At 39.6% G+C, this 27,454-nt stretch overlaps 1 protein-coding gene across 3 annotated transcripts; it reads right to left on the bottom strand.

The window, feature by feature from the left end:
- Window positions 1-954: 954 nt before the first annotated feature.
- On the bottom strand, window positions 955-27,454 carry nr4a3 (nuclear receptor subfamily 4, group A, member 3). 3 transcript variants are annotated; one of them, XM_056249457.1, is made up of 9 exons: window positions 27,040-27,454; window positions 24,113-24,265; window positions 23,174-23,255; window positions 19,516-20,357; window positions 13,748-13,877; window positions 12,779-12,942; window positions 12,115-12,311; window positions 6,673-6,851; window positions 955-2,471 (listed from the first exon to the last, which is right to left on the bottom strand). In XM_056249457.1, the coding sequence occupies exons 3-9, from the start codon at window positions 23,235-23,237 to the stop codon at window positions 2,200-2,202; spliced, it is 1,848 nt and encodes a 615-aa protein (XP_056105432.1). In that variant the 5' UTR covers window positions 23,238-23,255; window positions 24,113-24,265; window positions 27,040-27,454; the 3' UTR covers window positions 955-2,199. The 3 variants fall into 3 exon arrangements, with proteins under 3 accessions (XP_056105432.1, XP_056105433.1, XP_056105434.1); XM_056249458.1 differs by lacking the exon at window positions 27,040-27,454 and adding an exon at window positions 25,132-25,152; XM_056249459.1 differs by lacking the exon at window positions 23,174-23,255 and having other exon boundaries at window positions 27,040-27,453.

Genomic DNA, 27,454 nt, shown 5'->3' with positions numbered 1-27,454 from the left:
CCTGCCGACCAAAATTTCGTTATTTCAAATGAAGGCGCGTCACGCGTGGCAAGCGCGCTCATAATGTGCGTGACCACAACATTGCCCAACATCAAATGGCAAATGTAATGTAAGCGGAACGAAACCACTCGTTATTGTGTGGTTGAAGGACCGTTTATCAGTTTGGACAAATACAGCGCGAGCCGATCTTAATCATCAGCACTGTTACTACACAGCCAAATCCAGTAAAGAAAGCATTTGAATTCGCCACTGAAGTAATAACATCGCTGCAAGATCTAGTGAGAAACATTCGCATTTCTCCGTTATTAACGGATCAAACAGCGCTGACGTGGAAACCAGGAAGAAACATTGTGCCATGAATGAACTATCCAGTGTCCACAGATCAGCAACATTCACCATGGGTTTACTGTAGTAACACTACTAACTGTAACCATGGAAGTTTGGCAGGAATAGTAGGCTATAATGCTTTCAAGTAACATCACGTCGGTTTTATTTTGACATTATGAATACAATTGCTGCCCTCAAATGTTAATCTGAACTAAAATAAACCTTTGTTTATAACTACTACAATATTACATTTAATTTTGTCCAAGGAGCTGTTTTGTTTTATAAGCTCCTAAGAAAAGTCAAGTATAGCTCCATCATTGCTCAAAGTTAAAAAATATCATACTTTATGATGTTAGTTTTAATAAAACTATAATTAAAAAGATTAAATCAAGGAAATTTCTCTGGCATTTCTTTCTTTTTGCTGTATTGGAAACGTACCGAATCGTACCGAACCGAACCGTGACACAAGTGTATCGTATCGAACCGAACCGTGAATTTTGTGAACCGTTACACCCCTAATATATATATATATATATATTTATATAATTTGTACTTTCTCATCTGTTCAAACTGCTGCCATATGATAAAGTAAGCGAGAACGCCCAGTCAGTACGTGTGTTCAAGCCCTTGTTGAGCCGGCAGTCTTTGCAAAATAAATACAAGCACAGGCGAGAAGGAGAAAACCATGCATATAATCCGTTTTTACTTTTTTTTGTACATATAAAAGACATTTTTGCAACAATGTCCTCCATATTAATAAATGGCGAAGACAGTATAAACATACAAAAATGAGCACGAATGCGGAATGTTTAATTCCTTCCATCCTCTCTCTGCACCTGCATCTCACCGGCCCTCTCTTATCCTCCTCTTCCTGTTTTTTAAGTGCTCAAAGTCCAATTCTATTCTTTTTAGTCTGTTATCCTAATGCTAAAATCACTTGTTTTTTTCTTCTTTATAATAATAATAATAATAATAATTAAAAAAACTAAAGTAATTTCAAGTCTGTGGAACTTCGTCATTTAAAAGTTAGTGCGCAGACTGGGCTAAATCATCTCAATTGAAACCATTACCTTACAAGGCGAGTCTTAGTATTAAAATAATTTAGAGTTTGAAATAGGACTGGAACAAACACACACACTCTCTCATTCTCTCTTTCTCGTCGTTTACAATAGCACTTAGTAAATTGCACTTGTTTGCAGGTTTTTGGGGTGCGATCAACTGTGATTCTGGACATTAATGCACTCTTGTCGTTCTGTCTTTGTGGCGAAAGCCTCCCTCAGAGACACTCCTACATGTTTTCACACACATATCCACTTCGTTTCTGCCAACGACAGTTGATATGTCATAATCTGGCATCTGAAGCTGGCGTTTTGGATCCGTGCGTATGTGTGAAAGGACAGTTCGCGTGCTCTTGTGTGTCTGTGAGTGCATGTTTGTGATGAACACAACTGCTGTCATTGAGGTGGATTGTGGTGGAACTTTTGGACCGCCTGCAAAGGAGCCGTAAAGTGTGCGTTCTCAGACGCACGCACACACTTACACACATTCTCACATCGTAATACTTCTCCTGACGTGGTACACTGAGCTTTAGGCATCGCTCTCATTCCCAGTGCGTGTTACGTCAGATAAGCTCAAACCCTGCCTCGTATCTACACTATCAGGCGCAGAGCACAGATTAAAAGCGCTTATATGATTGGTTTCTCCTCAGACACGTTTGCTTCCTGTGAGGATTTGGGGACTCATGGGAAATCGAGTTCAGTATCACTGTTAGCTACTGGCTCTGTCCCTTCCCAGGGTGAGTTTATAGCCGCTGTGGGCGTGTCTGAATGAGCTTGTGGGCGTGTCAGTGGTCTGCAAAAGTGGGCGTGGATATCAATAGGGCAAGGTGTCCAGAAACCTATCGATGAGTGGCGGGGGTGAGACCAGGTCCTCAAGCTTCAGGTAGAAGATCCTCTGTAAGCCTTGCGTACGCTGAGATCGAAGCTCCGCCCTCAAGCCCAGAACAGCTCCCACTGGGGGTGTGGCCTTGCCAGTTGAAGCCACACCTCCTGCACAAACCGAGCTCAGATGATCTCGCAGGCAGCAGATTAGTTTGGACTGCAGTTCCTCCACTTTTTTGGGCTCCTTCAGACCAGGACATTGTTCTAAAATGAGAGGAAAGAGGTTGAGTACTTTTAAGCTCATTTAAGTTTAAGCTTAAAATGTCGCTACATCTGCACTACTGGGAGAAAAAAAAACATCCCATAAAGACACATGACTTACTCTGTACTCTTAATTTGTATTACAGTAGCAATATCTGTCGTTGGTTTAGGAATTTAGAACCATTTTTTATTCGTTTCCGGTCCCATTTTTGAAAAAGTACTGAATCCAAATGATTTTCTTGACATTTAGATCACTGATGCTGATGAATCACTAAACATATTGAGTGCCTAGTACAGTTCAAATCATGAACAAATGACATACTCTCAATATATACACTACCGTTCAAAAGTTTGGGGTCAGTGAGAATTTTATTTTTATTTTTTGGAGGAAAGAAATCAATACTTTTATTTATCAAGGACAGTAAAGACATTTATAATGTTACAAAAGATTCTATTTCAAACAAATGCTGTTCTTTTGAACTTCCTATTCATCAAAGAATCCAAAAAAAAAAAAAAAAAAACTGTACAACTGACAGACCAACAACTGTTTCAACATTGATAATAATAATAAATGTTTCTTGAGCATCAAATCCTCATATTATACTGATTTGTGAAGGATCATTTGACACTGAAGACACTGACACTGGTGATGCTGAAAATTCAGCTTTGATCACAGGAATAAATTACACTTTACTATATATTCACACAGAAAACAGCTGATTTACACTGGAATAATATTTAATACTATAACTGATTTTTGTTGTATTTTTAATCAAATAAGCGCAGCCATGGTTAGCAGAAGAGAATTCTTTTAAAAGTATTTAAAATCGTACCGACCCCAAACTTTTGAACGGTAGTGTATATAATTACATATTACATTCAATTAAATTAATATTAAATATTATTAATAACTACTTTTTTCTTATGATTCTCATCCCTAATCAGCAGTCTAGTGGGACTCTCTATCACACTTCAAACAACTCTGTGTGTAAGTGCCCACAGTATGGCTTTAGAACAGAGGAAGTGCAAAGGGCTGGCTTGCTTTGGATATATCTATGCGTGTGTGTATGTGTGTTCCAAATCTATGTCTAGAGCTGCTCCATTGTCACTGCATTCAGCTTACGTGCTCTCTCACTCTCGCTGTTTTTTTCCCTTGCTTTCACTGTCTCTCCCTCTTTCCTAGGGGATGATCGATGGCACTCTTTCACCACAGACACTTTTAGAGGGTCGATAGACTGAGTGGAGGAGTTGAGAGAGAGAGAGAGAGAGAGAGAGAGAGAGAGAGAGAGAGAGAGAGAGAGAGAGAGAGAGAGAGAGAGAGAGAGAGAGAGATAGGGACTACAGCTCTGCTGAGTAGCACTCAATTCCTCTACAGAGTTAAGTGCTGCTCCATAGGGGCTAACACACACACCCACACACACACACCCACAACCACCCCCCACACCTCACCCCACACACACACGTTCAGCTCTGTAGATTGTAGCAGAGAAAAGGGAGGTGAAGATTGGGCACTGTGTGGGTGACTGAGTAAACTGATTAACATATATACATCTTTTTTATTTTTAAATCATTAGTTTCGTTTACCACACTTAAGTTTTCTTGCGGTCTTTAATGTCAACATGAGATCAAAATGGTTTCTATTCACTTTCTTGTTTTTATTGTGAATCTTTCATTGGTGCATGTTATTCCAGATTAGAAAATCTATTTTATAAGTGTATTTATAAGTGTAAATACTTTTATAAGTGTATTATCTTGCATTTCATCTGAAACGATTCCGCTTTTACATTAGCGTCACTTTTTTCCCTCATTAAATATGCAGTTTCAATGTTGCTTTACAGAATGTAATAGAATGCGATAATGTAATTTATTATCTTTTTTAGATTTCATATTGTTTAAATGTTTTACCTACATTAGCATGTTTCCATTCAAGCTGTGAATTTACTTTATGTGAGAAATCTGATATATGAGCATTATACACTCACCGGCCACTTTATTAGGTACACCTGTCCAACTGCTCGTTAACACAATTTCTAAGCAGCCAATCACATGGCGGCAACTCAGTGCATTTAGGCATGTAGACATGGTCAAGACAATCTCCTGCAGTTCAAACCGAGCATCAGTATGGGGAAGAAAGTTGATTTGAGTGACTTTGAACGTGGCATGATTGTTGGTGCCAGAAGGGCTGGTCTGAGTATTTCAGAAACTGCTAATCTACTGGGATTTTCACGCACAACCATCTCTAGGGTTTACAGAGAATGGTCCGAAAAAGAAAAAACATCCAGTGAGCGGCAGTTCTGTGGGCGGAAATGCCTTGTTGATGCCAGAGGTCAGAGGAGAATGGCCAGACTGGTTCGAGCTGATAGAAGGGCAACAGTGACTGAAATAACCACTCGTTACAACCGAGGTATGCAGCAAAGCATTTGTGAAGCCACAACACGCACAACCTTGAGGCGGATGGGCTACAACAGCAGAAGACTCCACCGGGTACCACTCATCTCCACTACAAATAGGAAAAAGAGGCTACAATTTGCAAGAGCTCACCAAAATTGAACAGTTGAAGACTGGAAAAATGTTGCCTGGTCTGATGAGTCTCGATTTCTGTTGAGACATTCAGATGTTAGAGTCAGAATTTGGCGTAAACAGAATGAGAACATGGAACCATCATGCCTTGTTACCACTGTGCAGGCTGGTGGTGGTGGTGTAATGGTGTGGGAGTTTTCCTGGCACACTTTAGGCCCCTTAGTGCCAATTGGGCATCGTTTAAATGCCACGGCCTACCTGAGCATTGTTTCTGACCATGTCCATCCCTTTATGGCCACCATGTACCCATCCTCTGATGGCTACTTCCACCATGTCACAAAGCTCTAATCATTTCAAATTGGTTTCTTGAACATGACAATGAGTTCACTGTACTAAAATGGCCTCCACAGTCACCAGATCTCAACCCAATAGAGCATCTTTGGGATGTGGTGGAACGGGAGATTCGCATCATGGATGTGCAGCCGACAAATCTGCGACAACTGTGTGATGCCATCATGTCAATATGGACCAAACTCCCTGAGGAATGCTTCCAGCACCTTGTTGAATCTATGCCACGAAGAATTGAGGCAGTTCTGAAGGCAAAAGGGGGTCCAACCCGTTACTAGCATGGGGTACCTAATAAAGTGGCCGATGAGTGTATTTGCGAATTATTCATTCACATGACTTGAATTTATGCGAAAATCTGAATATTGCAATATAAAAAACAGTGTTTCTATCCTGTGTAATATTTTCTTCTCTAAGAGAATTATTCAGTCACTCATGACTAGCTAAAAATCTAAATATAGCACACAAACAAATTGAGAATTAAGCAATGTTTCTATCCCATGTAATATTTTCATCTTTGAGTCACAGGACTTTTTTGAAACACATCTATGAATTTATTTCATAAATGTGTTTCCATCATAATTTGTTTTCTTAAAAAGTACATTTAAAAAATGTATCCACTTCAAGTAAGCGTAAAAGTTGTTGGTAACACTTTATTTTGAGGTGACGTAGTTACAAGTTACTACATATAGTAATAACAGTAAATTCTGCATAATTACAAGTAACTAACCCTAAACCAAACCCAAAACCTAACTGTAACTCTATATTAAGTACATGTAGTTAATATTACTTAGTACTTATTTGAGTAAGTACAATGTGACTATGTCACCTTAAAATAACGTTTTTTTATGAACATTTTTTTATTTGATTTGCATCTTTGTGTTTCCATCCAGCACTTTTTATGCAATATTCCAATTCTCTTAATGCTTGCCAGAATGTGCCCATGTTTCTGTGTGTGTGGTGAAAGGTGTTGGTCTGTATATAGGTCGACCTGCTGTTTAGCCTCTGTGTTAATAATGCATGGTAAGACTCGAGCACCTGCTGACCCAAACACACACACTGTCCTACTTTGTCAACCAATAATCAACTAACTCCACCTGTGCTCATAGAGGAGAGGCACACAAACCTCACACCATCTCTGTGTCTCTGCTGTGTGTGATTAATGGGGGATTATTTCTGCTGTCCAGGTAAACCTAATCTCTGACAGCACCTGCCCCAGCCGGACAAAAGGGGTGTAAATATACAAAAACAAGAACGACAACAGGAAAAAGGAAACGACAGGAAGTGAATGTGTGTGTTTGAAATGCATAGAGAGTGTGTTTCTGAGGTTGTGTGTTACCTGTGAGCAGCACTAGGGCACACAGGCAGGAGAATGCAGGCATGTCGAGGTTGAGACCCTGCAGGTGAGCGCTAAAGTCTCGGATGGAGTCCAGCCATTCTCCGAAGCCACGCAGACACTGTAGCCGGTGCAGGACCAGGCCCGTGCAAAACACGAACTTCTCGTCCGCCAGCAAAGACCTGAGCAAAAGAGAGAGAGAGAGAGAGGGGTTTAGATGAAGAACTGTTGTTATTTATACTGCTTCAAGGTGCTGTTTGAAGCCACGAGTTCAGTTGCCGCCTTTCATCTTTTAATTAATCGCCGTTCTCATTCCCTTCAGAACAGGTACCTGTTTCAATTTAGCAAACCTCTAATTCTGTGTGTAGCCACACACGCTATCAGAAAGCACACACAGTCTGTGCTGCGACACACACACACACACACACACACAAGCTGATTATCACCTCTCTGATTCATGTGATGATGATCTGCGCTCCGATTGGCCGCTGAATCTGTTTTTAAGACATACTGCACGGAAACAATTACCATAGCGACAAATGAAAGCCAGTACAGGGAAGAGCACATCAAAGATAGGAATGGACCTAATTATGCCAAGCTTTCCCAATTAAAGCTTTTAAAACATTCCTGAGATTATACTCTTTATTTCTCTCTCTCCCTCTCTCTCTCAGCTCTGTCCTTTTTTTATCTTCACGGTCTCACTGTATTCTCAGGAAGAACGTTTGTGTGTAATTGCAGCGAAACACCCAAACACTCGCTCTCCACTCATCCATCGCTCTCTTCTTCTTTTTCTTCTCCTTCTCCATCCACTCATCCTCTCTCTCTTTTGGTCTGTCTTCAGCCCTTCGCTCTCAACCCTGCAATTTAGGAAGAAAAACTTCCTCTCTTTTTTTCTAGTAGAGTACTGGCTTCTGCTGCATGAACTGTTCTTCATTAGTCTGCACGAAAACACACACTTGTGTAGACGAGGAGAGGAGAGGAGGAGTAATGGAAAGAGGATGAAGGGAAATACGGCGAGGAGGAATATTTGAGAGTCATCTTCCGAGTTGCTTTTGAAACCCAGAGGGGTAAATAATCCAAATGTGTGCTTCATTAATGCAGTCTAATGGTTTTACGCCACTACACTTGAATGCATATGTACAGAACCCTCAAACAAGCTGCTGATGATGTTATATTGGAAAGTGAGCATCGCTTTGGCTGGCCTATTCATTCCAGTACAGCACTTGACGTGAGTACTATGAAGGGCTCTACTCTCTTGTATGTGGGCGTCTGGAATACCCTACATGAAGATGTACGTCACGGAAAGTTACCTTGATAACAGCAGCAAAATTTATGGTTTTTGAAACTGTATTTTTAATTAAATTATTGTTAGTCTGTTTATCCATATTTATTTTTGACAACACGAGAGGAAGTCAATTATGAAAGAAATTACATTTTTGGGTGAACTATACCTTTAAGATTGATATAGCAAATAAATATAATATAAAATACTTAAATATTGCCTGCTCTTTGTGTCTTATATTCAAACTTTTAAAGTTCAAACAAAAAAAATTATTCAAAGTGACAGTAAAGATTTTTACATTGTTTATAAAAAAAAATTATATTTCAAATAAATGCTGCTCTTTTGAACATTCTATTCATCAAAAAATCCTGAAAAAAAGTTTCATGGTTTTCACAAAAATATTAAACAGGACATCTGTTTTTAACATTGATAATAATGAGACATGTTTGTTGAGCACCAAATCATTATATTAGAATGATTTCTGAAGGATCATGTGACTCTGAAGACTGGAGTAATGATGCTGAAAATTCAGCTTTGCCATCACAGGATTACATTAGATTTTAAAATACATTAAAATGGAAAACAATCATTTTAATTTGTAAAAAATATTTCACAATATTCCTGTTTGCAATATATTTGTATCAAATAAATGCAGCCTTGGTAAGCATAATATACTTCTTTCAAAAACCTTTTAAAATAACAGGTAAGATAAATACCAAGTTTAAAAAAACTATCCTTGCTTTAAAATGAATCATGATGATGCACCACCCAAGATCACATGATCATAAACAGCGAAATCACTTTCTTGGATGTATCCTTCACTAACAGGGCCCTTTATGAAGGGTCTACAGTGGCATAGAGAAAGAGGGAAAACAGGAAGTGAGCAAACACAGACCGAGTGAAAGCTCCTCATTATTACAAAACAAAATTAACAACAGCACCCTTGAGGACGGAAACGCACACATTCCTTTTAAATTTGCGTCAGAGCAAGTCGATCTCTTTGCCATCCATTCATTCATTAGCCTCAATGCGGCCGCGTGGTGTGATATCTGCATGTGTGCATTTGTGAGCCACATCAGATTCCATTCTCTGGTGTGTGTTTTGGTGGTGTAGAGTCTATTTTCAAAACATGTGAGAACTGTGAACGTTTGTGAGTGGAAAATGTGCAAGTTCGCCCATATTGTGAAGTCGCCACACATTGTGAGCGCGTATCTTGTGAGTTTTTCGACTGTCCATGACGTAAGCCCGGATGAATCCCCCCACTTAAATGAGTCAGAACCCAAGTCTGCAGCTCCCTACTGAGGCTGTGACGCCACCACCCACTGCCCTCCCTCCCCGCACCTGCTCCTACACCATCAGAGAGGGAGAGAGAAACACAGAGAGAGCACCAGAGCTAGTTCAACAGGGAGCAGCTGAGCTGAGACAAAAAATCCACTTCCTGTTAAAGCAACATCAGAATGTCACTGAGTCACTGAGACACATCCAAACACGCACACTTCTACTTAAAGTCAAGAAACAACAGGTTACTTCTAGTCTGGATTCAAACTGTCTCGTTCAAACTTAATGATATGCAAGAGTTTGGGGAATGTAATATAAGTACGCATCAAACAGAGCTGTTTCTGCCACACTTACTGTCTTGGGACTGGCAGGTGATTAAAGGGTTAGTTCACCCAAAAATGAAAATTCTGTCAGTAATTACTCACCCTAATGTCGTTCCAAACCCATAAGACTTTCGTTCGTCTTCGGGACACAAATGAAGATCTTTTTTTCTTTCTGTCCCTCCATAGACAGCTACACAACATCGCTAAACAGAAGTTTAACAGTACTTGCTTGATGCGCGAGAACAAGCCTCTTTGCAGAAACGTGCTGCGTAACACACGAAAATAAACCTCATTGGTTCTTGCGGAAACTCAAACTTGCTGTGTAACACACGAGGATGAAGAATGATGCATTGCACGCCAAACAAACATGCTTGAGCTTCCGTTTACCACAACTGATGTGTGAGTGGATGAATGTTTATATGTGAATAAAAGCTCAATCTGTTCATCAAGCGATCGTGTCTCTTCAGAAAATGTTGGACTAAACCACTCAATTCATATGGATTAGTTTTACGATCTCTTTATGAACTTTTTGAAGCGTCAAAGTGATAGTTGCGTAGCTGTCTATGAAGGGACAAAAAGCTCTCAGATTTCATCAAAAAGATCTTCATTTGTGTTCCGAAGATGAACGAAAGTGTTGCGTGTTTTGAACGACATGAGGGTGAGTAATTAATGACAGAATTTTCATTTTTGGGTGAACTAACCCTTTAAGCCAGGCTGTTAACCAATAAACTTAAATAAGTGAATTCCACAGGATCTTCCACACAGTGTCCATAGTAACCTTACAGTGCTGAATAGAGAGAAGAACACATACTCACGCTCACACACACACACACTCATTGTTGCATCGAAAGTCACAATGTAACTAGTAGCGACTGCAGCATATTACACAATATAAATCCTGACAGTGCCTGTGAATAAATTCTTTCAGTCATTATGAAACTTTACACCTCGATCTAATTTCTAAACCAGAAAGAAAATCCTAAGAGACTTCTACGACATCATTAATAGCAAGTCATAGAAAACAAAAGTATGTCATAGTCTGACAGTTGCTATGAGATAGTATGAGTGTAAAGTCAGAGTGTAATTGTTAACTAACGTTTCCTCCCACAGCTGTACCCATTCTGAACAGAACTGAAAATGACTAATTAAGATATTATCACAGGATTTATTCTCTATATTATATTATACAGAGTATTTGCAAGTGGGCTCGGCAATATAGCAAACATTAATGATATATTGGTGTTAAAATATAATATTAAGCAACATTGTGAATATTTTGATGATTCTGATGCACTATTTGGCATCTCGGATTCAACTTTAGCAAAAAGGCGATTAAAGTTGAGTTCATTCCTGTGAATCAGTTCAAATTGTTTGTTTCGTAACAATGACATTAAATATAATTCGTCCTCATATTTGTTTAGTGAACAATAGTAAAGAAACTAGATTTTGATTGCAGTTTACTTCTTGCATTATACATTTGGAATCTACTTGGATAAAGTCATTGAACCTCTGCCTGAAAAAAATAGCTTTTTAATCAATATTAGTTAAAGGGTTAGTTCACCCCAAAATGAAAATTCTGTCCGTAATTACTCACCCCCTCATGTTGTTCCAACCCCGTAAGACTTACGTTCATCTTTGGAACACAAATTAAGATATTTTTGATTAAATCTGAGAGCTGGATCACTCCTCCATAGACTTCTTAAGGGATCGAAACTGGCCGGCCCAAAAGTAATGAAAGACATCGTTAAAATAGTCCAAGTGACAACAGTGGCTCAACCTTAAGTTTATCAAGCGACGAGAATACATTTTGTGCGCAAAAAACAAACAAAAATAACGACTTTATTCAACTAATCATTTCCTTCTCTGTGGGCCTCGAGATTTCACGTAGTGAAACTGCGCAGCGCTTCTAGGTTGTACGTCAAACGCATCACACACATGACCAGAGTCGGCCAATAGAGAGCCTACGTGTGACGTGCAACACAGAAACTTTGCGTAGTTTCACTAAGTGAAATCTCACGGCCCACAACAGAACAACAGAACCGGAAGACAATACAATGCTGAATAAAGTCGTAGTTTTTGTTATTTTTGTGGACCAAAATGTATTTTCGATGCTTCAAAACATTCTAACTAACCCACTGATGTCACATGGACTACTTTGATGATGTCCTTATTTCCTTTCTGGACAAGGACAGTATACGGTACATACATTTTCAATGGAGGGACAGAAAGCTCTCGGACTAAATCTAAAATATCTTAAACTGTGTTCCGAAGATGAACGGAGGTCTTACGGGCGACATGAGGGTGAGTCATTAATGACATAATTTTCATTTTTGGGTGAACTAACCCTTTAAATGCATAAGTATTGAGATATATACAGAATATAACCAGAGTCAGAAAAATACTGAGACTTTTTTTTTTTTTTTTTGCTATATTGCCCAGCTCTATTTGTTATGGATGTCTTAGTGTATGTTGAAGATTGTGTACTTTTGAAGTCAGAGTCATACACTTGAAGTCTACATTAGAAGTCTGTGCGATGTGAGATCTGTGTGTGTCTGCATGTACCTGTTGGCGAGGCGAAGCACAAAAAGCTCAAGGAAGGCAGAGTCAATGAGCAGGTTCTGGTCATTGTGGTGAAGCTCAGAGAATCCAGGCAGCCGTTCGGCCCAACAGCGCGTCACCTCCATGGAGCCGGTTAGCATTCTGTAGAACATCTGGATCTGCTGAGACTCAGATAGACCCACTGGCTCCACCGCACTGAACTACAGGAAGAGAGAGAGAGAAATAAAAATTCCACACAAATCAGAATTACTCATTTTCATGTGATACCAATGGTTGGTGAACCCTCTGATTCATTACAACCACTATATACTGAACTAATCTTTGCATTTTTAACAATTTAGGGGAAGATGCTGGGTCTTATCCATCATCAGTGACCATCTTTCTCATAGTTCTAAATGACTATCCTCTTCAGTGTGGTTTTGTTTTTGTACATTTTTATAAATTCAAAATAGATGACAAAAGCGTGTTTTAATTGATTGGGTAATATATATTAGGAAAATAAAATGTAATAAAATCAAATTAAATACCAATCAGGAATGGTTATATTTTTGTTTGAAAAAGCAAGATTTTTTGTTCTGTAATTTAATAATTCATGCATCCAATGGTTAAACAATGATTTGTGAAAATTAGCCTTAATTGATGCAAGTATTTCCCCACACTCAGGTACCTGACTGTAGTCTAGTTCTCGTGGTGTAGATTGGGAATAGGCCCGCACTAGTGCGTTCAGCAGGCTGAGGGGAGGTGATGGGGGCGAGGGCTCTGGCTGCAGGGGACTCTTTGGTTTAGATGGCAAGCGACCTCTCCTCCCCTTAAGGTTGTCTGTGCGCACCACTGTGTCAAACACACAAACAAACAAACACACAGTTTAGACAATGAACACAGTTTAAACATCTAAATAATTATCATTCAAATCATATAATGCAATTCCACAACCAGCGACAATTTATTTGACACCTACACTTCATAACACAGTCTTTTTTAGAAGTTTTTAACAAATCTTCAGAGGTTTCTCTCAATCCATCTATTTCTCTCAACAATGCTTGACTGACCAGTAGGGGGCAGATGAAAGCTGCACGATTGCAGGTCTTGGAGGAACTGGGTGAGCGAATGTGAGATATAATAAGAACAATGCATGTCTGACCTAATCACCGGCCGAGGTGGTTAAGATAATCTAAGCAAGGTGTGATCTTTTTAAATCACATGGTATTCATGCTTAAATTCTACAAGAATTAAATTTCCCTGTGAACATGTGTGCTTGTGACTGTCCTGTGTGTTGTGTCATTACCGGTTCTGAAGCTGCTGATATGCTGTGATTGCAGAGGCGAAGCACTGCCGGTAAACACCTCCATTATAGTTTAATTCATGCATTCATACTAAGCAACTAAACCAGCTATGCCCTGAATTTGTATTAATCCACGCTGCTTCTTGAGCGTAGTGTGTGCATCTGCGGGTTTTAAGTCATTAAGATAAAGAGTGTCTATCTCCTCTGCATCAGTCTCTAACCAGAGGTCCAGCCGAGGTCATATACACCAGGGCCTATTGTGTGATAATTGTCTTGAGTGGCTTGGCCAGACACATATTATAGATGTTTGTGTGTGTGTGTGTGTGTGTGTGTGTGTGTGTCTGTGTTTGATACCTTCTTTCACCATGCCTACACTGAGACACTTCTGGAAGCGGCAGTACTGGCAGCGATTTCTTCTCCTTTTGTCCACAGGGCAGTTTTTACTGGCCAAACACACGTACTTTGCATTCTTCTGCACCGTCCTCTGCAGCCACCGACAATAAAAAGAGAAAAAGGAAAGAGAAGAAAACAATAAGCTAACAAGTCTAAACATTTCATTTATTTAATTTGATCCCGTTTTTTGGCTAAGAATTAAAAAAGAAGCTTGCAGGTCAGATTTTAATTACAATGTGAAAAAGCTCTGGCTCCATCAGGATAATTAGATAAAAATTCATTTCCCAACATGCCTTGCCTGCAGGAGGGACAATTTTATTAGCGCAAGCCACTGACAATGAAGATCAGTGCAAAGCGTGCTGAGGCCGCTCCCGCGAGACATCCCGTGCCGCGTGATAAAATTGTTTGTGAAACTCGCGGGTCAGCTCACGGCACCTCGGGGTTTTGGCAGATCGTGCCTCTGCAATAACCCCCCCCTGGAGTTGTTTTCTCCTCGGCTGGATATGCACGATTATTACTGACCTTATTAAAACAAAATAAAAATGATCTGCGAGCACTCCCGCCGCTAAAAACAGTAGAAAAGAGGAAAAAGACTTAAAATAAGCTTCAGGTTCAGACATCAAATGCACGTGCTACTGCTGAGCCAAAAGATTAAGCACTTGCGTGAGACCAGTAAGTTCTGCGGTAATTAATATGATATCCAAAACAAACAAAAACAATGCTTTAACAAGCTACAACTGCAGTCAATTTAATTGTACTAAAGCGTACATCAACAATTCTGGTTTCATTGTGCAATGTGCAGTTATTCAATTAGCAAGGCTGCTAGTTAAACTGAAGTGGGAAACACAGCCTTTGATGGTCATCTATGAATTTCATAATGTTCTATCTTTTAAAAAAAAATCTTACAGTTTAATACTAATATCTTTGTATGTCAAGTGAATAGCGGCTAATGGCTAGTGGCCCACTCAAGTTTTCTGTCATGTTTTTTTTTTTTTTTTTAATCTCACTTTAATTTTAGTTTTTTTTATTAAAAACACTTTCAATAAAAACTATAAAGAAACATAAAATACGCAGCTGTTTCCAACAGGTGTAAACGAAATCAACCAAACCACCTGCTTTTCCCAGGAAGCTGGAATTTTACAGTCAGGTGAAGCTAAAACACCCACCCACCCACACATTATCCATGTGATTTGCACGGGTTCTTATATTTCACCTAAATTGAACACAAAACCACAGCAGCATAGTAGAGTGGACTAATCTCCCAGTGGGCACGCAAATGCTCCTGTTAGCTAGGGGAGTCTATACTCAGTTACAGCTAAATTCACACTGATTCAGTATGACTTGATTAAAATACAACCTGTGGAGCACATCATCTCGAAAACACCCTGGGCTTAGTCGGAAAAAAAGCACCCACCTCGTCGTTTCCCTCTGAACCACATGCACGAGTTATGTGAGTGCAACTCCATTCTATACTTCATAGCCGGTTCAGACTGTGACAGATTCTGTTCAGTCACAGTCCTCAAAACAAAGGTTTTATTGCTGCAGGAGCTCGCTAGATGAATAGACATCTCATGATGTTCATAAAATGAGATAAACGGCTGTACATATGACGGCCATTAAGTGACTGAAACGTCTTCTGTGTGTGTACGTGCATGTGTATTTGTGTTTATTTATGCTCTAAACGATGTCACAGTGCAAAATTGTCACGGTTACAATAGGTTTCCGACTTTTTTTTTTCAATGGGAAAAGGATATCTGAGGTTATTGTAACTTCTACGAACACATATATCAATTTCTCGCAACAAACTAATGGCAACAAGGCCCGAAAAACATACACTACAGTCCTTTAAAGGGTAACTAAACCCTAAAACAACTTTTTTTAGTTAATGATCTGTAAGACTGGGGCTTTATTAATGCTGTTCATTGATTCAAATAATTTTTTTGACATTTGGGTATAAAGTGTTTTAATTCTACAATATATGGTGTAAAAACGTCGGAGTGCTGCCCTCTTCAGGTTGAACGGTGGCTACTGCAGTTGAATTTTCCTATTGGAAGTAGTGGTGCCCTGTGATGTAAGCAGGCACCAGCTAACCACGCCCTTGCCTATAGAGAGACTCTGCCCACTTTTCCAGCATTTTTCAAATATTGCCAGTGGGTGGAGTCAGGCTCTGACCAGTGGTTTAGTTACCCTTTAAATATAAAGATTCCAAAAGAGGCTTTTCACGGCAATGCCATAGAAGAACCATTTTTTCTTAACATAAAGAACATTTTAATAACCAGAAGAACCCTTTTCCACTATAAAGAACCTACAAAGGTGCTAAAGGTTCTTCATGGAACCATAAATTCCAATAAAGAATTAGTCTATGACAAGTGAAAAACTTAAAACCTACTGTTATTGTCTAACTCCCATCCTTCTCTCATGCAAGCACACAAATATACAAACGCACACACACACAGAGCTGTGGTCCAGTGCACAGCAGGGTCCGTAGGGTTGGAAAAGACAAGCAGTTGTGGATTCATGACATGTAACATGTGCTAATGGCTCTGTCGTGCATTAAAACCCCTTAGGGAACCTATATCCCCCTCTCTTCGTCCTCTCCTCCCCTAATCAGAGATGATCAGACTATCTTCTCTCGCCCTCTCCTCTGGGTGTGTAATTAGACGTGTGTGTATGGCTGTTCAATAGGAGAGGTGGAACTGGGTCATCATTAATTGGTTAAGTATGTGTGTCTGCGTGTATTGCTCACTTAGACTGTATTATAAAATGACTATGTCTGTGAATCAAGCACATTTTAATGTGTTGATTTTTCAGCACTTTATAAATGCCATAATACTGGCACAAATGCACATCTGTCTTTGTTGAAACTGTTTTAACAAATGCAAAGCTTAAAGGAAAGTGCTGGAGATGACTTCTAATTCAGTTCCTAGCAGTTAAGAGCTGTTAAACTTTTATTCCAGTGAAGTGGGTTGAATGTGGAGGTTTTGTGAATGAGCGAGCCTGTGCTGACCCTCCATTAGGTAAATATTCAGAATAAATATTCTCACTCGGAGCACGTTATGAGTCACAGAGCAAATTACAAACCAAATAAATGATGTGAAAATAAGGGATGTGAGCGAGTGAGCAAGATAGAGAAAAGACTTTGCCAATTATTTGCTGTTTTTCATTGTGAAACAGTTTGTATTCAGATGTAAAGTAGAACCATAAGTGAAATGATTTAGTGGCTGTTAATGAACAAAATAAAGCCAGGGAAGAATCTGAATAATTTTAGTGGATAAATGCATCCACACTCTATTCAAATTGTATTTTAAAAACTAATGTACTAGAAATCAATGTGCATAAATATCACAATAAACCCTATTGTATAAAAACACATTTATGAGAATTTTTTTGAAAAGAGAGTTAGCAGTTTGACAAAAGCTATACACTGCAACACAAAACACTGGCTTGCATTAAAATTCACCAGCTAATATTTATATTGTGAGTTAATGAGTTGCCTGAGATAATTAAATGGTGAGTATGTTTTGCGAGTTAGGGGTGACGAGTGTGTGAATGCATAAAAAATAAGTATGCTGATCGTCTAAGACTTGCCAATGTGCATATGTCATTGTTTGTGGATGTCATGTGTGTGTGTTTGTGTGTGTGTGTGTGTGTGTGTGTGTGTGTCAGTGTTGCAGTAATAGCTACAAAGCCTCAGGCTTACCAACCCCTGCTTTTATTAATTACTAAATAAAAACTAATTGTGAAACTAATTGAAAAGAGGCATAATTTATTTCTGCACCAGTCCACAGGCCATTTTCAATTATTTCAGCTCTGCCACTCTCGCTCCTTCACTTTCACTGTCAGTCTTTCAGCACAGTCTCTGTATATTTTAAGTCTTCTCATGGTTTCTGTAATATTAACCTAAGCAAATTAAAAATAATACTCATCCCAAAAAATATGTGAAATAAATGCCAAATATTGTAACTGTTCAATTGAATCCCTATCGAAACTTTCTATGCAACAGACTATCCACAGTGTGTGTGTGTGTGTGTGTGTGTGTGTGTGTGTTTCTGGCTACAGCTCCAAGCTGCTGTATTTTAAGTGCGCGCCGCTGTCACACCTCTAACTGGTCACCGAGGGAAACGACCCTCACAGACGCCGTGGCAACCGCCGCTCAGACGATTTGTGAGAGCACTCAAAGACATGCACACACACATTCCCACTCAGTACACACAAGCCAATGCTTTCATGAAAAGGCTGAGCAAACCTGTCACAGTTGTGCCTCTGAAACTGAAACTAAACAATCTTTCGGATTTTGTGCACAAATTATTTTCTGTACAGCCTCAAATGCTTCTTGTATGTCATATAGACCGTAACCCCCAACCCCCTCTTCAAAACGAAACAACAAAAACACACACAGCTCACCGAAGAATCGCTATTCACATGGTGGGCTTTAACCTTGGTTCAAACGCCTGCAGAGTGCGTTACAATGGTTGGTTAACCCTGAGCCTCACACTCAGAGAATGAGGTGCGATCGGTGTAGAGCCGCGTGAGGCTCTTCAGCCAAGAGCTCCTTTCAAACCAAGAACAAAACTAATGACCACTAATGAATACACAATTAACAAACACTACCCTGGCCACACTGACACATAAGAGACACAAAAAACGGACACACACTGTACAATAAAGAGCAAGTACAGCCCTCTTACACTCCATTTAATGACAGACACACTCAAATGCTCAATGAGACATGCTATTCAAATCAAGCACACACTGAGGAACACGTATCAATCAACATAAACTGCAAACACCCACTTCAGCTTCTAAAATACTAATATGCAACACTAAGAAAAAATGTAAAGCATTATGGGAAATCCAAATGAGAGATTTCGTAACTAGCAAATATTTCCTGTCAGTTTCAATTGACCTCAGCTTGGTTATTTCTTTCACTAGTTCACTTTATTTATCCGTGTTTTAAAGGGATAGTTCACCCAAAAAGAGATATTTTGAAGAATTGTTGTTTTTGTCCATATAGTGATAATCAGTGGGGTCTAAAGCAGTGGTTCTCAACCAAGGGCCCACTAGGAACCTCAGCAAACTTCCAAAGGGGTCACAGGAAACCTAAAAAGTCTTTAAATGGATAAATTATTATTAATATATTAACTCTAATTTAAATTAAAATGCTAAAAAAATTTTTTTTTTTTTTATATTATTAAAAATATTTTTTTTTTACCATTCTTGAAACTTCTGGAATAAAAAAATAGATCTTGGTTAATTCATTTAAATGATTAATAATCTCAGTTTGAAAGCAAGCTGTTTTGTCATAATTACAGCAGAAATACAGAAAATATCTTAGAATCACTGGTCTAAAACAACATCAGACTCTACTCAATTTCATTGTATGAACAATTTTTTTTCTTCAAAATATCTTCTTTTGTGTTCCAAGGAAAATGAGAAAGTTGTACAGGTGAGTACATTTTTGAGTGAACTATACCTTTAAAGGCCTGAGTACACGCGACACGAGTCAGTTATTTTGCAGTGGAATCCTCCTATTTGCATTAAACATAACTTGTTGTATGATTCTTTCAGTGAAAGTGTGTGTCAATAAGGATTATTATGCATTTGCAACAGCATACTCATGTAAATAGTAGTGACAATGATGGAACTTGGGTGCGTCTGAATCTGATCTGGTCGAGAGTTATTATAAGAAAATGAAAGACCTCTGTCCAGCAGAGATGCTGAATTCTTACCTTAAAAAAGCCTTTGCAGCCCTCACAGGTGCGCACACCATAATGCTGACAGGCTGCGTTGTCCCCGCACACTGCACAGGTACCCTCTCCGGAGCTGCTGCGATTGGGCGGCGATGGCAAACTCTCTCCCAGAAGTTGCGGGCACGGGCCCATGCCCAGAGAGCGGAACGCCAGGCCTCCCGGCTTACCCATGTTCAGCGGGTACATGTGCGAGTGCGAGTGCGTATGGGAGTGCACGTGTGAGTGTGTGTCCAGGCTGGGTGGCACATGTGAAGACGAAGAGGAGGACGACGGAGAGCGTTCAGGGCGCAGCGGAAGGCCGATGGAGGTGTCGTAGCCACTGGTGGATGGTGGGGCCGTCTGCTCGTAGAAATGAGGGAAGCGAGGGCTCTTCAATGGCCCTTCAATCAAGCAGGCCTGGGGCACAGGGGGAAGACTGTGTTCATCCCACAAGAAAGAGTTGCTGGGTGGCCCGGGGTGAAGCGGCGTGGGGGGCGTTGAAGGGGGCGACTGCTTAAAGTACATGGAGCTTCCAGCTATTGCTTCGTCGGATGCTGCCATGGGTGGGTAAGGCTCCACCTCCTTCTTGATGATAGGGCGTTGAGGAGGGAGTTGATACAGACAGGAGGGTTTCGGCTCGAAGCCACCCTCCACAAACACATTAAAACTGGGCAGGGACGTAGTGGCGGCGGCCGCCGAGATCTCCCCCCCACCGAGCTCACACTTCGCGTAGTCTGTCGCCATGAGGTCAGCGCTGTAGTCACCATGGTAGCCAAAAGACTGGGCGGAGTAGCTGGACCCATGAGGTGCAGGGCCGTACTGGGCCTGAACACAGGGCATGTCTATAGAGACGGGGAGAGAGAAACAGACTTAATGTCTATCATATTGCCTTTTGGATGAATTTTGTCTTCAGGTGTGCAGAGGATGTGATGTCAAACATGGCATTTGAGAAATATTCTGTTAGTACCAAGTTAGTAGATAAACCATTCCTGGAAACATGGGTTAGGCCGTGAGCTAGTGGGCACATATGCAAAAATAAAAAAATAAATGCACACCTCATTCATGGCCTGGATTCTCACTTGTTACAAAGAGCAGAAAAAAACCTCTTCTGAATTAAAAATAATTATTTACTTACACTTATGTTTTCTTTTCTCAGTGGAGCCCAAAGTTATTACCACTCCATACCAATTTTTTTTTTTTTTTTTTACATACAATGAAAGTTACTGAGGTTGACATGACATCTCCACTGAAGAAATTCATGCGGGTTTGGAACAACATAAGGGTGAGTAAATTATTACAGAATGATCATTTCTGAGTGAACTATTTCATTAATAATGATCCTAATTATTAAAATATTTCCTTAATCTCAGCAGTTTTTTTCACGCCACTCTTGTGAGCAAACACTGTCCAACCCAAGGAGAACACATATTGACTCACAAATCATTATTTGATTATCCATCAACAGTCCTTATATTTCGTCCACTTGTGATAATAATAATAAATGCATAGATGTAAACATGAAAAACTGCACAAAACAATATGCACGTCGTGGTCAGACAGAAAAAGATGAGTTTAGTCACTTGCTTTCAAAACATAACATAGCTTACAAGTTTTAATCAAACGTTTTTAGATAAATATTCATCGATTTAACTATATTAATTAAATGTGCACCAAGCACCTGTTGAAATAAAATGATCTTATTAAAACCCATGAGGAACTCCCTTGTTTCTGTTAATTAGTAGGCTGTATCCTGAGCCAGCTTTGCGCTCCAGGAAAACCATATTGCCAGCGCGCGCTCTCAAAGTTATATAACTTACACTGTGCGCCTTGACACAGCTGTTTAAGTGCGTCTGTGCCGTTACCCGAGTCCGTGAGGAGATGTGAGTGCGTGTCCTTTGTTTGCTTATTTTCCCTAGGTGGGGAAGTGTAAACAGACCCGACGTCGGATTGACGCTGTCGTGTACTAGTGACTCCGTAATCCTTGTGCTTCCAACACGTCATGTGTGTTTAGTAAAATCAGGAGGCTTATCAATTATGAACGCCTCAGTCCTGTGGATGACTCGGACCGGTGTGCGCGCGTTCCATTTCCTACGTAGGCCAATATACAAACGCATGGTATAGCCTTCAGCATCATGGATAACAGTGAGTTGAATCATGTCAGATGACATTTCTGTCACACCACTGGATTCAAATGATAATGCATTGCACATAAACAGACAGAGCTTACCTAAAATCTTTTTTTTTTTTTTTTTACTTTCCTTTGAGAATTGATTGCCTAAGTTTTGTTTACTTTTATGCTATTCAAATTCACAGCCAACTTCATTGTTATCCTCCTACATTGGCCTATTAATTCTAGAAATAATAACTCATGTTGCTATATTATTTTTCTCCGTATGCTTCAATTTTAAATTCGTATGAACCTGCTGTTCATTGTATTCAATTTGGATATCAATAGAAAATAGGCTAATCGTTTGCAACTAAAATAAACAAGGGGGGAAACAATTGAATGGTGTCCTACATGTTTCAATGTAGCTACAAATTACAAAATGACTTTCAAGCGTGTAAAGTTAAAATAATTTCTGTTACATTTTGGCTAGGGTTTTCAACTGTGGTTGATCTCGCGCGCAACCCAAATAGTCTTTTAGCGCCCCTAGCGCACAGCTAACCATCAACTAACCTATATTAAAGACGTTTTAAACTAAATAGATTGTTGTGCAAATCTATAATAACGTGATAAATGTTGCCAATACTTATGTTTAATCCATGTCATACCCCAACTTATAATATCCCCAATTTGCAACTTAACACATAAGGGAAGAGTTTTACGTCAGAGGTGTTGAAGCGCGGCCGGGTGCGACCGGTGCGACCCCTTCATCATCATGGTGATGGATACTGAATGAATGGTTTGAGGTCAATCTCGTGCTGGATATGGAGCTTTGCAAAAACGAGTCAAGCTTTCGTACACCACTTACATCACAAAGAAAAAAAATCTTTCAAACTTGCGGTTGAGATATGAACATTTCCTTCCCAAGACAATTGTTTTACCGGACCAGTAGGCTTGTCATCTCATTCTCGTTTTACACTTGCAATTAAAATAATAATAATATAGTTTTTACGAATTCCCCTAAGTAAAAAAAAAAAAAAAAAACGTCAGCCTGCTATATAAGCACAGCTATGTTGATAAACTTGCTTTTGAGTATTTCTGGTAGCCTATTTGAAGATCGTATAAGCTCAAATATGGCAGTTAGCCAATCAAGGGTTGGGTGTCTTTTTTGACACACTTAAGATCAGCTCAAATTATTCCTTACACAAAAAAATAGGACTTTACTTTCTGTCTGATTCTATCTCTTGTGTGTATCCGTTTATGGTTTTATTTGTGCACGTGCAAACCCCAGAGCACGTCGATCCTCTACCTCACTTCCACATTCACCATGACACGGATCATAAAAATGAAAACGCAGCCAACATAACGTAACAAAGTCAAAATATTTAAAAGGCCTAGACCACATAAAGTCATACTGAAACGATGCTTTACAGCTCTAGTGAGTGAGTGAGTGAGTGAGAGTGTGTGTGTGTGCGTGCACCAGACAGAGAGCCTCACACAAACACACACGCAGGCTTATAGAAAGCGCTTTAGAGGGATGAAACAGTTTCTAACCTCGAGGTGTGCATTTTAGATGGACAAAATGCAGCTGTTCCAATAACTGTGATCGCTTGTTCATTGTCAGAGTGCCATAGATCTAACAAACAAAAAATCAACGACAAAATAAATAAATAAATGCACATGACACGCTAAGAATTTGCTCTTGAAGCAATCACGCATCAGTGGAACACATCAGGCAGCACAAATAGATTTGCGCAAACTTTCACTTTCTATGCACTAAGACAACAGTGTATTCTAACAGCAGCACACGAGGTTGTTATGACCATGAAGACAGTGTGTTGTGATACTACTGGGTACAAATATTAAATGAAAGCTACAATATTGCGCTCGTTTCATTAATTGGAACACAGGTGAATGATGCCTTATCTGCCATATAAATGTCCAACCACCATCTGCGCGATTAATGTTTTTTTTTGTTTTTTGTTTTAAATAATTAAATGCATTTTGCTGAGGAATGTTGTAGCCTACGGAGAAACGACAGTGCCATTAAAAATCAGTTATTGGTCCGGTTATTAGCATAATGTCCGGGAAATTTTACAAACACAAACAAGCTCTTTTTTAAAGTTTAAACTACACCATATCAAAACTCTATATGAACTGATTAGCATATTGCTTTACAGACAGACCAGAAAACTTTGTTTTATTACAATTTTAGCATGTAGATACAAAAGTATATCCCTGAGATTTCCTGAAATGTCCATGTTTCCAAAGTAAGACAAACCAAAGTATAACAGCACGCTCATCGGCATATAGGGTATTCAAAATTCGTAACAAAAAATTTACTGTCTTACTACCAGTCGGTTTACATTAAGTAAATGATGTTCTTAAAACTAGAAATGTATAAAAAGTTTAAATATGCAATACACATCAAGTAGCCTATGTTTGGAAAAGCTCTCCAGAGTGGAGAGAGATTGTTTACAGAGATTGTGGTACCTGCTTGGCCTTTTGCTCGCTGAATCGTGCCCGGTGTCTCGGCTGGAGGCTGCACGCGTCTGGGGTTCGAGGCTACTTCAGCGCACGCGGCGGGAGAGGGATCCGGGAGCCGGGACTCAGACCTGGGCTGCAGGCGCTCTTCCGAACCGCTGTCTGCAATCGGGAACACAGAATGCTTTAGTTCACTACGACAAAAAGTCACACACAAACAGTGAACTGCAAAATAATAGAGACACACTCAGACTTTTCGTATAGGGTAGATTACTTGGGTTAAACTTGTTTTAAAATTATTTATAGGCTACTTCAAATACAAGTGTGCAAGCCAATAAGAATACATAAGTCTTAGCAACTACGTTTTTTTGTTGTTGTTTTTTTACAATAATCTAACCCCTTAAACAATTGGATGCAAAAAGTACTGATTAAATGCCTTATGGGTTATACAAATTCGTTTACTGGTTATTTGTATATTTTCCTAAATCAGAAAACCACACTAAATAGTCTCATGAAATGTTCAGTGTAGCCTATGTTAACTGTAAAATAATCCTTAATTCTATTCACAAAAACTAAAATATTAGGCTACTTAGACAAAGTTGTAGGCTACTTGTTGTAGCCTACAGAAATAATACAAATACAACTTTAACAACGATTCCATCGCAGCCTTTAGGGAACAAACCAACATTAATCAAAAAAGAAAAAAACAAGTACGAATAAAATTGTACAAAAACTGTCTTGTAACACACTCGATGAAAAAAAAAAACCGACAAGTGAAAAAAATGCATCGAAGACGTGAGGTAATACACATTGTTTTAGCACAAAAGAACATTGTTTAAAAACTAAATCTCACACATGTCTATATTTGCAATATATAAAGGAATATTTCATTTTTTCCTCCTGCTGCTGCATTCGAGCATGAAGATAGAACAGTTCTGGGCGTCTAATAAAAAAATCTTTCCATGCAGTTTTTTTGTTCCATTAGCTCAGAATAATACCAATCTCAGTGACAGTTAGACAATATTCACCTGTGCACTCAGCGAAGTCTGACTATCCCCGTCTTTGGTCAAATAAAACCCAAGCGCGTCACCGAAGAGTTTTTAAAAGCGACTAGCGCCCCCTCCCTGACAGAGGCGCGCTCACACAAAGCCAGCCCTCGAATTGAGCACGATCTTTCTCGTCCCTCAAACTGCCAGAAACAAACCCTAGAAACCTTCATGGTTTGGGAATATTAAAACTGTAGGAACTCATCTATGATTTAATTGACAATTGTAGTCAGGACAATGAAACATAGGCCAACAAAAAAATAGAATTTTGAGTGGCCTCATAAATAAACTTTTTTATTTCAAACCTATAGCCAACTACTATATAGCTGGCAGCTTTCTGTGGACTTTATTATGTTTGTTTTTGAGTTCAACCATTTGTCCTTCTGAGGTTATGTGTGATTTTGACAGAGCGTGCAGGTCCGCTTGTGCCCCGGTAACCTAGAGAACCGCGAGAGAGCACTGAAGCACGCGCTTTGTAGAGGCGCTCCGTTCTGCGTTCAATAAGCGCGCGGGATAGAGGCTTTCCAGCAAACACACAAAGAAAGGGAGAGAGTGGAGATAAAGGGATGGGTGGAAAAAAACAAGTACAGTAAATTAGCTTGGAGACGGGATTTGACACCCGATGGGGACAGAGACCTGAGGGAAAGAGACCCTTTACCAGCCTCTGTAGCGTGACCTGATCTCGCGTGCTTTGGAATAAAACTTTAGTATAGCCTACAACTCACTTGGATCACTGCTCTGATCAATGCAAGGCTATTGTCGTATCATATCTTGGGGGCGGTTCTGTGACCACTCTCACTATTCTAGCATGTAGGCTACTGCCAATGAAATAGATTACCCACTAGCCTATATTACCAAGCTTTACTTTGTCATTAACGTTTATGAAGGTGTGCCCAAGTGTCATTGCAGCGCGTGCTTAGCTGATCTGAAATTCACACCACAAACAACAGTGAAAGAAAGCACTTTTTAAAGCACAACAAGAGCTTGTTTCTGTGTATCGGAGTCAATTCATAATTACCAAACATAAGATTATAAACACCACAAAGATACTCCCAATATGCCCAGTCACATTGTATAATCTCAGTCATGTTGTTTGTTCAGAAAAGTCTTCTGACAGCAGGGAAACATATGGCTTTACAAATATGTTGATATTTAGCACCTTAAAAGTAGCCTACACTCTGGTGAGAACAAGAGTGCGATAATGGTAAATATAAGACTTTATTTTTTTGTGACGACATTATGACTGTTTATATTTGTTTACTGTGCAAATACCTATGTCACTATTCGCGTTTGGTCCTTCCGTAGGCTAACGTTATAGCTTAAAGGCAGAATGAATGAAGCTCGTGTTATCTCATTGAGACGTTGCAAAGCAATATTGATGAGACTAGATCAAACAACTGAAATTATTCTTAACCCAGATACTACAAATAAATAAATAAACATTCGTACAATATTAAGTCACGCTTTTAAGAAACAAGGAGCGCGCGACACTCACTCCGTACTCGGGCGCATCTCACGAGACTCTCTACCGGCCCCGCGCGAGCTCACACAGCGGTTTCACCGGGGTTAGGAAGAGGCATCCCATTTCCATGACAACCTGAGAGAATGTTATAGGCTACTTTTCGCAAATTAAATTCGGATTCACTCCATCCGTCTACAATGACATCGCTCACAACACAGCTGTGTGTTCACGCGGTGGGGATCGAACATTCAACAGGTCCGGACAAGAAAGTTGTCTTTAACATAATGCCATGCAGAAATATATGATTGGAGATCGCGATACAAATGACAAAAACCAGCCAAAGCATGTTGTCAATAATTTTACATTTCAATGCGTGGGCTACTGTTCGCTTTTTCTATAAAGCGTATTTAATTAAAATTCCCACTTACTTGATTTCTGTTGAGGTTCCGTCTTTACATATGTTTGTAAAGCCTTAATAATTCCTTGTGCATATCCAACAGAAATTTGTAAAAACTGAAAATAGTGGTAGAATGGAAGTTGGTTTTAAAGTCGCAAAAGTTGATGGATTTCTCATTAAAAATATTATTTGACTGATTTTCCTCTTAGCTAAGAAGAAAAAAGTACTCCGTGGTTCTGTCAGCTCCACTATAACAGAGTCGGCGTTAACGGAGAGGATGCGCTGAGCTTAAGTTGCAATGTGCCTTTGTTTATGTGGCGCGCGCTGAGCGAGAGAAAGTCTAATAGCACATTTAAGCGTCTGGCTGTACATAGAGAGCCTGGAATGCGTTACGTCAATGTGACGCCATGGGAGAGGTGACGTCGGCAGGCTGCACTGTAGCGCTC

This window comes from Rhinichthys klamathensis, unplaced genomic scaffold, assembly GCF_029890125.1.
Source record: "Rhinichthys klamathensis goyatoka isolate OS25496 unplaced genomic scaffold, OSU_Roscu_1.1 h1tg000060l_1, whole genome shotgun sequence".
NCBI lineage: Eukaryota > Metazoa > Chordata > Actinopteri > Cypriniformes > Leuciscidae > Rhinichthys > Rhinichthys klamathensis.
The sequence above is the reverse complement of the archived record's forward strand: the minus strand, read 5'-3'. Positions and strand labels throughout refer to the sequence as shown.

Bases quoted from the DNA above. Each gene is read 5' to 3' on its own strand.
- nr4a3 (XM_056249457.1), bottom strand. From the start codon at position 23,237: ATGAACAAGCGATCACAGTTATTGGAACAGCTGCATTTTGTCCATCTA. The intron at 13,878-19,515 runs GTAAGAATTCAG...CGGTGGCTGCAG, and splicing joins GCTGCAAAGGCTTTTTTAAG to AGGACGGTGCAGAAGAATGC. The intron at 2,472-6,672 runs GTAACACACAAC...CTCTCATTTTAG, and splicing joins TGCCCTAGTGCTGCTCACAG to AACAATGTCCTGGTCTGAAG.